Source organism: Papilio polytes, unplaced genomic scaffold (assembly GCF_000836215.1).
Source record: "Papilio polytes unplaced genomic scaffold, Ppol_1.0 DF821400.1, whole genome shotgun sequence".
NCBI classification, from domain to species: domain Eukaryota; kingdom Metazoa; phylum Arthropoda; class Insecta; order Lepidoptera; family Papilionidae; genus Papilio; species Papilio polytes.
This window is the reverse complement of record NW_013527804.1, coordinates 6,720,789-6,736,815: the sequence shown is the minus strand read 5'-3', so window position 1 is coordinate 6,736,815 and position 16,027 is coordinate 6,720,789. Positions and strand designations below refer to the sequence as shown.

General features: G+C 37.1%; 1 protein-coding gene and 1 long non-coding RNA gene across 2 annotated transcripts; one reads left to right on the top strand and one right to left on the bottom strand.

Annotated features, from left to right (window-relative positions):
- Positions 1-2,289: 2,289 nt before the first annotated feature.
- Positions 2,290-6,432, bottom strand: LOC106108959 (ras-related protein M-Ras-like). Its single transcript, XM_013290331.1, has 6 exons — positions 6,182-6,432; positions 5,986-6,075; positions 5,321-5,474; positions 4,714-4,867; positions 4,157-4,319; positions 2,290-3,902 (listed from the first exon to the last, which is right to left on the bottom strand). Exons 2-6 carry the CDS (start codon positions 6,022-6,024, stop codon positions 3,810-3,812), a joined length of 603 nt encoding a protein of 200 aa, XP_013145785.1. The 5' UTR covers positions 6,025-6,075; positions 6,182-6,432; the 3' UTR covers positions 2,290-3,809.
- LOC106108960 lies at positions 6,207-16,027 on the top strand. The gene is made up of 4 exons (XR_001225976.1): positions 6,207-6,293; positions 6,930-6,987; positions 15,475-15,636; positions 15,999-16,027. It is a non-coding gene; the product is annotated as an uncharacterized LOC106108960 (long non-coding RNA).

Below are 16,027 nucleotides of genomic sequence, written 5' to 3'. Positions count from 1 at the left end.
CTAACTTCTCAATTAATAAGTTATGTTTGAGCATGTCGAATGCTTTGCTAAAGTCAATAAATACTAAAATAACATGCTTTTTCGAATTAAGTTCTATTCAGTAAATATAATTTTCTGTATTAACGCTCTTTTTTCCCTGTCTCGTTTTCTTGTTAATGTTTATGTTAATGTTTTACAATGTTTTTTTGGAAATTCACTTTCGTATCCAGATTCGAAACCTACACTTAGGGAGACTAATCAACAAAAAACTAATTTGGAGTACAGTATCACAAAAAAAGAAGATTAATTACTTAGCTGTACGCAATTTGTGAACTAAATGCAGCAATTCAGGTTACAATATTTTCGATTGTTAATCTTGCAAACTGTCTACATTGTGGATGCTGGGTACAAGCTGCAGGCTACAGGTTACAGCTCGCTTTGTGTCTCAGTGTAGTCTCTAATTACACGGTGGCCGGTGTCGCTGCATGAGGTGAGGTCATGTTAATTACTCCTTTGATCCCGGAAGCTGCCCCCGCTCCGCCGTCCCTCCGCTACCGCCGCTCCCCCGCCCCCTGGCCACACAGTGTAGTGATCATGAAATTGGTCTCGTGGGCGACCCTCACACAGTCTCTATATTTCTGACCATTTGACATTTACTCCTTGATACAACATAAACTTCATTAAGATGGAGATTGAATAAACAATATACAGTTACATTGGGCTCCCACTCACAGAACATGTCAGTAATCGAATACGATATAAACGGATCAGTGTTTAACGGCAAATCATGAGACATATCTTACTAGATTTACGTTAGTCCCAAGGCAAACACAACCAAGTGATCATTTTTGCGTAACTTAATTGTAGATTAAGGTGAACTTAAAAAAACACTAGGCCACATTATGTGAACCTAAATTAATAGGTCATTTGACCGTGACATTGATATAATTGTGGAGCCTTGTGGTGATAAGCATTTATGAAACTTGTAACAGGCTAAGTGTCGAAGGTGCAGGGGACGGGACGTAAAACTGGGTTACTCGGAGCTCGCTCGAGGCAGAGAATTAATCGCCTCGAGCGACAAGCTTTTTTCATCCGCAATGGATTTCTTTGTGTATTCACACTTTTAATTACTTTTACATTTTCAGTGAGATTTAAATAACAAGCTAAAGAAATTGCCTTTTCACAATGAATAAGATTTTAAAATTATGTCAGTAGGTCTCTCCGGTTAGTGTTATATATAAAAATATAATGTTCTAAAATGTGATTTCGTTACTTTTCTTCAATTACAATACGAGTAAATAGGAAATCATTTTAGTTTGAAGAGGACAATTTTATATACTTTTAATATTTGTTGATTCTGCGCACGTCCCCCAGAAACTTTGATTATATTCACAAAACTCTGTCAAACTCCCAACTCGACCGCGGCTATTTTACTTGAGGTTTGTCTTCCAATTTAAGGACACTTTGTTTGAATAAATTGCGGTCAATCAACAGTTTGTTAGCGAACTTTAGATGAGGCTATCTGTTCTTTATTTTACTTCTCGTTCCAGAAACGTATCCTCGTTGAGTAAACAAATAAATTGATACTTATAAAAGCTTTTATAACTAACGATAATTGATTTTACAACACACATATTTTACATAATTTTAATTTACAGGAATTCCTCAATTGTTCCTAGTACCAGTAAGTCACTAATCTTAATTACATCACAAACATTTAAATGAAAAATTCTTCCTTTTTCGGTAGCTTATACAGATTCTGCCTCCGTTTTTACTACCGAAGGTTTTACGACGGTGAGAAAAAATGTAGCAGCGTAGTAGAGGGAGGTTTGTTTGTTATTATTAGGATAATCCGCGGGCGGTGGAGGGCGCTAAGCGCGAGTCGGCGGCGCGCGGCACGTCCCGCACACATATTTTTAATGTCTATTCTATTTTTTACGCATTAACCTATGATAAAGGATATTTGCCGTTGGACCGATCGGCCTATCCGCCAATAGAATTTTCTTATTGGGTCGATTAATCAATAGGCCGATCGGCCCAACGGGAAACACGAAAATTTAACCTAGTGACTGCTCCTTGGTCCGTATTCGATCAGAATTTATATTCAATGATTTTATATTAAACATAGTTTTTTTGCACGTTAACTTTAGTGCAATTTTATATTCATCCGGTCGCGCTATTTCCATAAAAAGAGATATAAAGCTTCGGATTCTCGTAATAACTTTTTAAAGCAATCTTATAGATACCATTGAGTTTTGTGACGTTGACATTTGGATTTCCGGTTATTAACAAACTAAATAAAACAGCTTATAGACACAAGTTTTTATTGTGTTTTAACATATAAAACATACAAGTACAACAATACATACGCTTACAGCTAGTGAACTAGTGACGAGTCGCGCGGCTCTGTCTGTCTTTCCAACGTAAGGTAAAACAAAACGAGAAATAATTAAATCTTTGGTATGTGGAAGCAATTTTATTTTTAACCTAAACATCCTAAAATCATTCTCATGTCATGACATTGTCGTTTTAGCTATTAATAATAGATGGCGCTGTTGTAAAACGACATTAATTGTAAAATATAAAGAATCAGAGATATCTCCCAGTATCAAAAATAATACAATAAAATAGGCAGACAGACAGCCCGCAGCACACGTACAGACAGACGTCACACCTACTGTTGTAGGTTCAAGTTATTACATTTCATTCAACTTGTCATTGTCTTTATTTTATTTAACAATAAAGCTACAAGAACTACATATTCTTCTAATTTAAACATTTATCGACATTGAGTCTTCAAAATCAATGAGCAACTGCGATATATTTACCAACTAAAATTGGTTCTTGTTTTAACAAATCGTCGCAGGAATTATTTTCTGAAACATGAAACATTTAATAGCAAGAATATAAAAATCCTGGCTTAAAAAGAGATTAGTTCTATATTTCTACGAAGTTTTTTATATTCCTGGTCAAGTAACGCTTTTATAATTTGCTACGTACTTGGCTTTTAAAAGTAGTTTCGTCTTAAAATGAGTGTATCCGATACATTAAGTGAGCGAGTTCTCACAACTCTTATTTTAATTTCAATTCCATACATTTTCTTATCAACTACACGATAAAATCGTCGTGGCTTTAAGACGTTTAATTTCTTTTTGGAGTTTTTAAAAATCTTTGGTTTTTTTTTTGGTGTCCCTTACAAATAATACGAATTATACTTCACTAAATGGGATTTGAATTAGCAATAACACTTCATTTACATTATTTTCATTACGCTTACTTATACATAAACATATAATACTTAAAACATAACATAAAGTGCAAATACAGCAATATTAGTGATTTTAAAGTTGAAACTAAAGTCGTGGTCAGTGCGCTTGGGACAGCGCCATCTCTCGGCGCGCACCAACATCACACACACATACACTTCTTGTCAAAGCCGCGCTGTGCCACACACAATAAAACTCATTTTTTTTAAATAAATCAATAATTTTGTGCGGGATTTTGGTCTATATTATAAAAAGAACAGTTTTGATCGTTTGCATCGAAATGGCTCCGAGACTCGTAGAACTTACATTAACGAAAAGTGTATGAATATAAGACATATACCTTTATTCCTAAAAAGAATTACTTGAAATGTATGTTTTTAGGAAATCGCGATTAAAGTTTCTTTGTCCTATGAGTTAATTTTTTTTTAATGAATAAAGTTGCCATTTATTCTTTGCCACCCTGGGGACGAATCACTAGTGTTAAATACCGACCTTTTCTGTGGAAATTAATTAAAAATATTGTGCAATAGTTTAGCAGGACAGCTCAGTTCAGCTCAGAGCAGCTCAGAGCAGGGCGCAGCGGCCGAGGCCGAGGCCGCGGCGGCGGCGGCGCTGCTTCTCCTCCTGCTGCGGATGCTTGCGGATGATGCGCACCAGCTGCGGCCAACAATAAACATGTACAAATTCATTTTCGTTTTATAGTACAAGGGGTCAAGGAGCGCGATTTTCATCATTTAAATTTATACTACTTATTATGATACAGAATACTATTTCTAAAAAAATGATTGTGATATCATCCAAAAATCACTATTCTCACATAATTTGAAGAAGCGTTCGAGGAGTAAAGGAGGTATAGGAAGGAGGTGCGAGAAGGTGCGAGAAGGTGAATGGAGGTGCGAGGAGACGCAGACCTCATGGAAGGCGGCGTCGATGTTGAGCGGCGGCTCCTTGGCGCTGGTCTCGATGTAGGGCGCGGCGAGCGCGCGCGCCAGCTCGCGGCCCGCCTCCTCGCTGACGGCGCGCGCGTGCACCAGGTCCACCTTGTTGGCCGCCACCAGCATCGGGTACGTCTCCCTGCGCACACACACACACACACTGGCCCTCTCCCCATGGACTGCCTCAACTCATCTGATCCTCGCTCCATCTACAGATCTTCGTTCTGTCGCGGATCACATTATTACAGAAGCGACCTCGCAGACCGACTACGAGCATTGACTCTTACAATTAGCATTTGCTTGACAGAGCTGACTAATGTTGTCCAGTAAGGAACCGATTCTGTTCTGCATGACATCACAGGTAACACACTCCGCTCGAAAATTTTCGACTTGAGACATCTTATTTTATCTTGTCTATGTCTCGGGGTAAAATGCAGGTTATTTCACAAATTCACATTTTAAAGTAAATAGTATGTTAATGTTCATTGACACAGATGTAACAAATGTGTAGTGTAGAGGAGTCACATGTGTACCTGTCCTTGACGCGCAGGATCTGCGTGTGGAAGTGGCGAATGTTCTGGTAGCTCTGCGCGTCGGTGACGGAGTACACGAGCAGGAAGCCGTCCCCCTTGCGCATGTACTGCTCCCGCATCGCGCTGAACTCCTCCTGCCCCGCCGTGTCCAGCACTGGATATGTAATTAACAAACTCAAAACCTAGAAACTACTTAACACAATATTGATTACAATGAAATACTTAAAACCTAGCTGAATGTCATAAAATAGTTGTAAACAACACAAAATAGTTTAAAAAAAAACATTGGTTACTACACTTGAATACCTTTAATGTTCTTGCAACCAGTATTGATAATATACAAATGAAAATACATATGTACTATCAAGATAACTGGCAGTTTAAAAGCAACCTTAAAAGCTAAATAATTAACATATTTGTAGAAGCCGAGATAAACTATTTTTAAATGTAAACAATAAAAGCTGGTCAATAATATGCAAGTAATTGCTGTTAACATATTGATTTTTTGTAAGAGTAATTTTTCTGTAAGTCATACATTGCAGATGTCTCCAACTGTACTCACAAAACCTCCTTTCAGTCAGGAAAAATAAAGTAAGTAAACATGTACCATCCAATATACACCACTGTCCATCAACTTCAGTGTGCTGTATGTAGGAGTCCTCAATAGTGGGGTCGTAGTCCGTCACAAACAGCTTCTGGAAGAACTGGATGGTGATGGCACTCTTGCCCACGCCACCATCCCCCACCACCACCAACTTCACCTGCAACCACCACACAACATATGTCACACTATAAACTTTACTAGTGGCTCAAAGTTAAAATTAAGTTGATGAGTTTTAGTGTTTACATATTATGTGTTTTAAGTACCAAAGTAATTATAGATCTTTTTAATTTTAAAGGTTTTATTAGAATAGAAAGTACCTAATTTGTACATTTCATATTGACAATAACAAGAGCTCTGTATAAAGTGGGAAAACATACTTTTAATTAATATATTTAATCTTATCAAGTTCCAATAAGCAAATATTCATCTTATCACTCTAAATTTCTCTTGAATAACAAATACACCAAAATCAATATTTAAATAATTGCAGACTATCTGGATTTTAATTTTAACAGTTATAATAAACTCTACCTAATATATTTAAATGTTTTAGAATAATCCAATATTGTTACACATCTAAAATTATTCATATAATTGTTCAGTCTCCATTGCTCCTTTTATGTATTTTTAACAATATGTAACATCTAACTAACAAGTAAATAGCTTACTGTGGGAAGATTATCGCTCGGAGGACCGGGGCGAGTCATTTTGTCTGCACAATTCGGCGCTTGGCTTCGAACACTCTCATGGGATATTATCTGTAACAATCCCAACCGAACCGTAAACCTTTTGTATCTATAAACATGTAGGCACAGTGCTACAAGTGCGTCCTACGCACCACCTGTATCTAAAACATAATTATACCTCGGCATTACTTCCTACACTTGTAAACAGTGCACGGTCGGACCTAGACGAACGCCGACACCCGCGATCGTGTTATAAATGCTTTGTTTGTTGACTTACAAAGCCAAACAGTGTAATTTATTTTTATTATATTACTTTTAAACCAGTTTTTTTTTAAAAGATACGTAAAATTACATAGACATTTATACGATAAACGAATGACAGTTGACAGCAGATGACATGAACATGACAGTGACAGTCATTTCGGATATTCGTTATAGAAATTGTATTTGTGCTAAAAAGATTCTGTTTCCATTGTATAAAACTATTCAAGGTGGGAATAGCTCATCTTCTGTCATTTATTCATACAAATTTATGTTTGAAAATAGTAAAGATATTAATTTGTATTGAAATATTTTCATAGAACTTTATTTCTGCGCGAATAAAATTACCAACATTGTGCCATAAGTCTTAAGATAATCATGGAGAAACTTAAATTCTACCTATTATAGAAGGCCTTTGTTATTAAACAAATAGTGGATTACCACGTTCATGTACGATGTTACATCTATTTGACGCTCTTATGGTGAAGAAAAACATCGCCATCCACACAATTTTATCCTCAACTAATGAGTGAATGAGATTTGTGTCCAGTTGACCTAGCCGCACTCGGCTAGCGTTATTGAAATCGTATTCTATCGTATGATCCCTCATCTGAAGGTTCACTAACTGTCATCATTATACTAAGATTAAGATGTTTTTTCTTCAGGTCATCCACTTCATTGCCGGCATGAGTTCTGAAGAGATTTATAACCAAACATGCGAAGGTACGTACTTTTAAATATTTAAAATAGTACAAGAGTTTGATTAGCGAAGGTTATGGGTATTGCACTGTCTTCTAAATAACAAACGTAACGTAACGTAGAAGAATACTACATTCACATGCATATGCTAACCGAAATATACCCTTGAATCAAAGAAAATCAGGCTTCTTTTGTTAGTTAATTCGCTTCCGAAAAACAAAGTAATCAGTCCCCAAGGAATCGTTCGGCTTAATCAAGATAAACCAACTCTATGTTCTCCGGCCCCGACAACTAATCGCTGCGATTAATTAGATCCCTGAATTGAATTGAACTGAGGATGGGCCTTTGGCACACATTACGAAATAGAGAAAATGGACATAACGATATTGGTATTGCACAGTTAATTTAAGATACTGCCAGAATCTTATCGTTAATAAATTAACAAAGTAAAGAATTTCAAGCCTTACGAGTTTTTTCATCGTGTGGGTCAATAAGTACTGATTTGAGCTTAAAACTTATAACAGAATATTCGGATAATAAAATGGCATCAGGTCAATGATCTAAAACACTATCGTGCACGCAATCGGCCACGCCTTTGCCTAGCTCCGCAGTGACCCAAATTTTTACACACTAGTCCACATGTTAAAGGTAACCGCTACGCACAACGGATGGTTAGCCTCTTTTGTAATTATTTTACCCAAAATTTAGCATCAGAAGTGTTCAGATTCGATTATCTCATAGAACTTGCCGATACGTATTCTGTAACAGAGCTGGTCACTTAACGTAATAACCTGAATGGTCGTTCGTGATGTCTTTTATTAGACCGTAATTCGCAGTACTTTAGATAATTCCATGTACACCTAACTAGTCTTTAAAAGTAGTGCAACATTTTAGGAGACACAATCACAAATCATTATAATATGATATTTTTTGTTATCGCCTCAACTTCACTAACACAAATAATTCGGCTTTGACAGACACGTGTACTGCTTAGTACATATTTACGACCCCCTCCGGGGACAGGGTGGGTAGCAGGTGCTGATTTATTGGCTTCTCTCGCCTCACTGATCCGTTTAGCGCCCTGAATCTACGAGATTGTGTTGATGTTTGTACCTTACTGTTGGCACTAAAGTAGTGTACAACCTTTATTTTATTTTTTGTTATATGATTTTGTATGATTAATCTATTTATTTTTACTTCATTGCAGTTAGGTCGATTAATAAAGCATTTAATGTCAATTAAAACTGAAAACGTATTAAAAAAATACGAATTCACTATAGTGTTTAATTCATTTTTTAATAAACTTCATCACAGCAAGTTAGTCGCTTTGTTACCGTTGTCATAGCAACGCACTCGACAAAATGGCTACCCTGTCGAGCTTCCCGCGCTTTCCCGCCTTATCGATTTTGCACGTTCTGAAATGCGATAAAACTTTTCCGGGAACTAGTTAAAACTGTCGATGTAAATTGCATTTTATATAGCTTCTGGTGTTTTGTTTTCAATGTGATTATTATTATAATCACAGAAAACATGTTACAGAACCTGACTAATGGTTTAATTGCATTGTTAAATTGGTGTAAATCACTAATTACAGCGGGTTCCTTTTTGTTGGAGTTCAACAAATGGAGTCAGTTTCATCGTAACGTAAATGTGACATTTACATGAAAAATCTTTCAGCAAAATGTAAATTCTTCAGAACTGTACTTATGTTTTCGAATGTCATAACCTTTATTGTGTCTTATCACATGAATTAATTAAAAACAAGCCCGTAAACAACATGTCGAGGTGAATACGTAACAATAAACACACGCCTGCGTATTGCAGAAATCAGTTTGCTTCTGAACGGACCCCGCCAACCGTCGAGCCGACCCTCAGTCCCTTGCGCACCTCCGATACGGGAGATCTTTTCCTTGCGCAAAACAACTGCCGGTTCATTGCACTTTGTTACATTAATCTAATAAATTATTCGACTCGAATTTTAAACAAAAATTGTACAGATAATGTGCGTACACTTAATTCATGTATGTCATTAAATTATCGCGAATGTGTTTGAAATGTTGATATTAAAAGGATGCTGAGTGGCCGGTAAGTAAGTCGTCTTAGTTAAGTAATGATAACACTCGGGAAGTGCTTAAAAAGACTAAGTGCGTGTGTTTGACGCATTAAAACTTAATCGGGCCCTAATTCTAATTACTGTTAGTATTTTTATATTAATTCACAGAGCGCTCTTATTTGTTACTATCCTTTGTTATGAAAAAAAATATGAATATTAACGGTATGTCGCTACCTTTTACAGCGTCGTGTACATCTGATCTCAGAACTAAGTTTTGTTACGTAATTTGATAATCGAATTCGTTTCCTCAAGATCGTGTAATAAAAAATGTAGACAAGATATAGATAAAAAAAGGTTTTACTTCAAATAGAGGGCAAGTAGCTATCGAGATTTCTGTAATGATTGCGGCAGCTCGTGCTTTGATTTCTAATTAGGACGACCAACAACAATCGTTGATCTGAAGACGATCTTTGTGTCGCGGAATGTGTTTTAATCTTAACAAAAGATCTGCTGATCCAATTAGTTCTTATAAAATTATTTAGTTATTTTATCTTAATAATCTTGGACTTATACGGAAAAGTGACTACAATTAGATGTCACACAAAGCCAAGTCATTTTTCTGACTATGGAGTATTGGTAATAACACGGTACCATTATTGTTAAGGTCAAAGTAGTTCCATTACTATTTAGGCAGTGCTCTCACAGAGTACTGAAGTCTAAGTATTAGACAAGATATTGTTAAACTGTTCATTGTTGCGCGCCGTGTAGTGGCTGTTAACCCCTCGATGTGCCGGCAAAGGGATGTTCACACCTGTACGCAAAGTGCACAAGACAATACCAACGAGCGCTGTGTTACACAACACAATGTTTTTACCCTCTTTTTAAACGTAAACATGGAGTTTCATGACCAAAAAATGACATAAAGATTAAGCAATCTTACTTCTTACTAATCTTACTAATATTATAAATGCGAAAGTTTAGATGGATGGATGGATGGATGTTTGTTAGCGTTTGTAGTCTAAACGGCTGAACGGATCTCCATGAAATTTGGCACAGGTTTAGAGCATAGTCTGGAAGAACACATAGGCTACTTTTATCCCGACAATAGTTACGGTTCCCGTGGGATTCATTAATTTAGTTTTTTAATGTTTACTCGATCATTCTGCAACGGTTCAACATATCTTATTGAAATTTGGCACAGATATAAAACAAAGTCTGGAGTACACATGGGATAAGCTTCATCCCCGACAAATGTCCGGTCCCCGAGGGATACGTAGATTTTTGTAATTTATATAGTTCGTTTGTTCTCTAATACCACGCGGACGAAGTCGCGGGCAACAGCTCGTATTATATAAATGTTTTTCATACAGGAATACAGTTAGCAATTTCTAGTAAGTGTAAAGATTTGCTACTTCCGAAATAATACTAGAAGTGTTAAAAAAAATAAAAACCAAGCAATTATTTTGAAAAAGCATAGACCAAGTTAATCCCTCAAGCCTCGGGGAACATTCAAATGAGAATTCGCTGACCGGGCGTCTCAGAACGTCGTATTTTTCTCACATTAATGATGGAATTTGTACAGAGAAATCTGTGCGTGATACAAGTGGTACAATTTTATGGTACAAAAAGGGTCAAGTGTGTCGCGCGGCCCCAGGCGGTGTCCTAGCCCACAGACATCGCGCAGCTCTTATCCACCGTACTGCTTCATAAGTACACTTTAACTCAAACAGATCACATGGTATTTTCAGATGAAAGTATTCACGATAAATTTTTGAGGTGCAATATTTAAGTAAAATGTAATTTAAGTAAAATTTAAGTAAAATGTACATACTAACATAATATTGGATCTTTATCTGTAATAAATAAATATTATTATTATTATTATTATTTCTCGAGGAATAACTTATTTCGCGGTGGAACAATGCTGGTGAATTTCGCAGTGAAAGGTGTTTGTTCCACAATTTAATTAGTGTGCAAGTATCGCACTAATCTATCGTAAGTTCGCAGAAGCAACTTTGCAGTTATAAAATCTTCTTTAATATATCGTCTGGGTTTTACGATTGATTAATGCAAATACACAAAGACAGCTACAAGCAAGTATTAGAGTTAAGAAAACAAGCCTTAAGTGAAGATTAAATGAAAATCCGTCAGCTGTTCGTGTATGGCGCATATAAATTTAAGAAACTCCACTTCCTTAATGCCGATTGCTTGAACCAGAGTATAGTAGGTCTTACTGTGAAGTTTCACCTGCTTTATTTAATACTGCCAGATAAGTCTATTTAATCTTTGAGAATAGATACCATCTGTTTCTGTCGTAAATGCATAATCGATGAGGGTGCTACAGCTATAAGATTCGTATACAGAAGTCCTTTAATTAGGCTCCAACAAGCTGGCGTCTGGTCGTTGATAGACGGACTCGATGTTATTACATAACAGCATCGGTAGCGGCCACGTGAGGGCTGTTCACCCTCTGAACGAGGCGGGGACCTCTCCGCGAGCAATAACCAACTTTAAACTTAAAATGTCAAGGAATGTTTTTCCTAATTTGTGAATAGTAGTGTGTAAATAAAGTGTGTTGTGGTGAATCCGCAGTTAAAATGTTGACGGTAATAATATTTTGAGTATTTGACATTTTGAAAAGACTTTCGGTCTAATTAGCTAAACATTTTATTATTTTGTGAATTTCTATCCTATAGGACTTACAAATCTGAGAGCGAATAACTACGAATATCAAGAATTATTTACTAACATTTATTCCCTAACTATAATAATTTCACAATTTGTCATACATTACTTTAGCTGTCAAATTTAAATGTAATGTATTTTTCATTTTACGTTGACACTGATCGACTGAATATTTCCTTCGGATCAGTAACAAATCATACAATTATTAGTAAATATCAAAATCAGTACCTTTAACTTAAGTTAACTTTGTACTTAATGCGTGGAATAAAATATTAAATAAAAAAGTCCCCTCCCGAGGATTATTAGCGAGCTACATCCTTTTGAAGTACATGAAAGAGAAATATTTAGTTAATGCCGCACGCCCCGACCGCGCTCATCCTCAAAAACATTTCGATGTTTCGAACATATGAAACTTTTCAATGAATATGCTAAATTTTTACGGTGGTACAGAATTGCGTTCTTTTTTAACATAACGAATGCTGGCGGAGGTTCTTACTTAATTTTGGCGCACAAATTAAATTATTTTTTTTAATGTTGACGTCGGTAAAAAACATATGTTAAATTTTATTTTTAACCGATTTCAGAAAAGATAACTTTTCTCAATTCATCTATCAGAAGTTAGTGAATGCAACTTGCAGACGGGGAACTCAAATCCAATTTGTCGGGCCCATGTTGCCGCCGGCTGGGGCCGGGCCCTTCACCGTGACGGGAATTTAAATCGATGCAAATGTGACACCGTGTCGATGAGTGAGACTAGACAATGTGACAAATGACACGGTGGCTGTTTTTATTTGATGTTGATCAGTAACGAAAATACACTGAATATTCTAGTATACAAACAACAAGGAACTAAGTTGTTAGCTAGATTGCATTCTTTCTAAAAAGCCACAATCATGTGTAATATTTAATTAGTATTTTCTTACAAATTCTTCATAACTCTAGGCACTATACACAAAAGTATGAATAATCAATAAAACCATATTATATCTTATGACAATATTTCAAGCTATTTAAGGTGTATCGCGTGCGGCATTTCGATGTCAAATGCACGTTACAATAAAACGAGCGTCACGCGAGCAACCGTACTCACGACGTGAGCGGGGCCGAGCCGAGCCAACAAAACATCGTGCACCCTGGCCCTGCACACACGGCACACAGCGCCACTGTGCGCCACTGTGCGACAGGCCCGCAACCCGCCTTTTGTATGCTTCCGGCGGAGGGGAAAACTAAAATCTTTCTTTACATTTTTGTTACTAAACTTTTACATTCTTTGAAGCTCAAAAATGTAGTATGTAAGTAACTATAACAAATGTATGAACAGTATAGAAGGGTGGTAACACGAACTGAAGAGAGATTTTTATGTAAAAAATCACTGAATAAATTTGTTATTAAACCAATAGAAGAAGATTTTCACAGGATAAAAATTCGACCTGAATTACGTAAACTTTTAGGTAGTCTATATAAAACCGACATGTCACCTTGAACCTAGTTTCAGCTTGAACAAGCCGCAAGTCGAGTGGATTAGATCCGTGCTCTGTTCATCAAACACAAAGGATGTCAAGGAGTTAAAAAGCCACGAAAGAGATATTAATTAAGTGAACGAAGTAATTTATATCGCACAGTGATATACCAACTTGAAAAGTCTAGAGCTTTGACCTAACTACTAACAGCCAATAATCAAAATGAAAAACATTGTTCGTACGATAGCCATAAGTAATTCATATGAATATATATAATTGGCGATATATATCGCCAATTTTTTTTTTGCCTACAGTACGTTTTTAGAACATTTACAATCAATTTACTTTGGTGCCAAATTTAATACGACCGCAAAATCCAAACGCGACCTCAATAAAGTCTCGGAATAGAGGTGTTCTAGTTAGGTACACATCAAAGCTGTGTAGGGACCCTCAATTAAGTCCACTGATGTGGCAACGGAGCTCGGCCCACACACCGAGCTAAGCGCCAGTCGACGAGATAAGCGACCCCCAGCGTACGGCGTGCCCCCGCCGTTGTGTGCCACCCCACCGTGCCTCCACCCCGGCGTGCCCCACCCCTTCGCCTGCCGCCGGCCGAGGGGTCGCCGCTGCACTCGTGAAACCGCTTTTATTCAACGTTAGACCTCGTTGTAATTAAAATACATAAATTATGATGAATCGATGTACCAAAGCCAGCATTACCTAAAATTAAATATATGAAGAGATTAACAACTTGAAATAAAAAAGGGTTAACTTAAAAAAAAAAACCCTTTTTATTGCCATTCTAAAAATATACAGTGTTAAACAAAATAAAAAACAACTTTAATTGCATAGTGAGTAATAGTTCAAGTATTTTAATTTATTTCGTTTAATTTAACATAACAGCATACAACACAACAACCCATAACCAGCTACATTTATGGTTTATATAACTGGTACTCCATTTTAACAAATGCCTTTAAAGATTTTTTGTATTTCCAAAAATAAACAAAATAGTCGTTGCTGTGGAAAACCCTTTCTCTAACTGAACTGGTTGCTCGTTGCTCTTGTAAACAAATAAAGCTAAATGAAAAAAGTGTTAGTCTGGTTTTTGTTTATGCTTCGGAAGCGGAGGGGCGGGGTGGCTCCCGCGGGCTGCGGCAGAGGGCGCTCACAAAGGGTTGCGAGCGGAGCGACCAGTAGCCCGGACCTGGATAAATATTTAATGCAATACACATCGATACTTTGATCTTTTAACTTTGGCATCAGAAATAAACATAATTTGACGGAACTTATTTTTTTAAATAATTGCTAGTAAAGTTCATTCTCATATCACGATATTATGTGATAATTGAGATCCTTAAAATTGTCTGAAGAAAATAAAGCATTCACGAACCGCAATCCAAAGTAATCTAATGTTGTAAAATTTAATTCTGATTACCTACGAAAGTCACTCTGGCCTCTACGGCGCGGCGTAGCACATAGCTACGAAACGTTGTAAACGTGTAACTATCTCATATACGAGTAGACGCGAATACGTCCAAAAGAAATGCAGCTTGCTTCAAATCAAACATACCCGAGCAACTATTGTAACCAGTTAACATTTAAATCTATCTATGCTTAATTCTATACTATGTTTTCTAATTCTTAGTTATTAATGCACTTCAATAACAAACGTGATATTTCAAAATTCTAAACATGAAAATAACTTTCTGTTAATATAAAAAACTCCTTCGTTCTTAACAGAACCGATGTTTCTCTCGTCTCGTCAATATTTACATGTTAAAATGACATTTCCCGACAGAGTGTCTTTAAAGAGCTTCAATGAGCAATACTTATGGAGCAGTAGGCAGGGACTACAGGGCTCTAGGGACGCTCGCATTTCATTTAACGGCCGCCTGACACGTGGGACGCCGGGTCATAGGGAACGCCGAACGATGCATTTCACCGGGAAACTCGTTGAGTCCTTGAACCCTGTGATTATAGCTACAAGGGTGTGGAAACCCTTTTACTAAATTGCAACTATAAGATCAAAGGACTTTTCGTCGGCTAAAATTATTAATGGACGATCAATAGAAACAATTCTGTTTCGAGCAGTTTTTCCTTAGCCGTAAAATTTTTATTATTATTTTTAATCCTTAAAGATTGTAACAACAATCGAAGATCATACAAGGTTGTTGGTTGTTGGAGGACGACAGAATGGCTTTTGTAGTTGTCTGTAATTGTTATTTTGGTATGGAGTAATAAAATCCTTTTTTGGGTCGGTCACAGGTAACGAATATTAGTTTTAGTTGTAGTATTTGATGTTCTTCCCAGGTGAGATGTGGACGTGTGTGGAGAGTGGGGGCGGAGGTGGCGCGGCGCCGTGCTCGCGCGCCAAGCACTCAGCGACACTGCTGGGCGGCCACCTGTACGTGCTGGGCGGCCGCGGCGCCGGCGGCTCTCTACCGCTCAGGGACTTTTGGCGGTATTCCCTCGGTAACTACATACAAGACAAGATAGTTTTAGAGTCACTCAGTGACATCTAAATGTATGTCAATTACTTCGTTCTTCAGTGTTTGCTAGCCAATGTTACGTAAACACTCAGTTACTCCAGTAGGTGCTGTAGATTGGTGGCAGTCTGCCAGCCGCGGGCCGGACGTGCTCTATCACAATTTATCTCCACTCGTCGATACTGAGGGTTATTCTCGGTAAAATGTTTAGAAAAATTGTTATGTTGGAAATTTTATTTAGGCATGTTTTATTCAGATTCAAAATCGCTTCTAACATTTTTATTTTGATGGTGATAATTTACGACAATGTCGCCGTTGCATTTAGCAGTTGTGTTTTGTATGTGTCAGAACGCGGCGAGTGGGAGCGTCTGGAGCAG

Coding starts and splice junctions, on each gene's coding strand:
- LOC106108959 (XM_013290331.1), bottom strand. CDS start 6,024: ATGACTCGCCCCGGTCCTCCGAGCGATAATCTTCCCACA. Junction 4,868..5,320: donor ACAGTGGTGTATATTGGATG/GTACATGTTTAC, acceptor TTACATATCCAG/TGCTGGACACGGCGGGGCAG. Junction 3,903..4,156: donor TCGACGCCGCCTTCCATGAG/GTCTGCGTCTCC, acceptor TGTTGGCCGCAG/CTGGTGCGCATCATCCGCAA.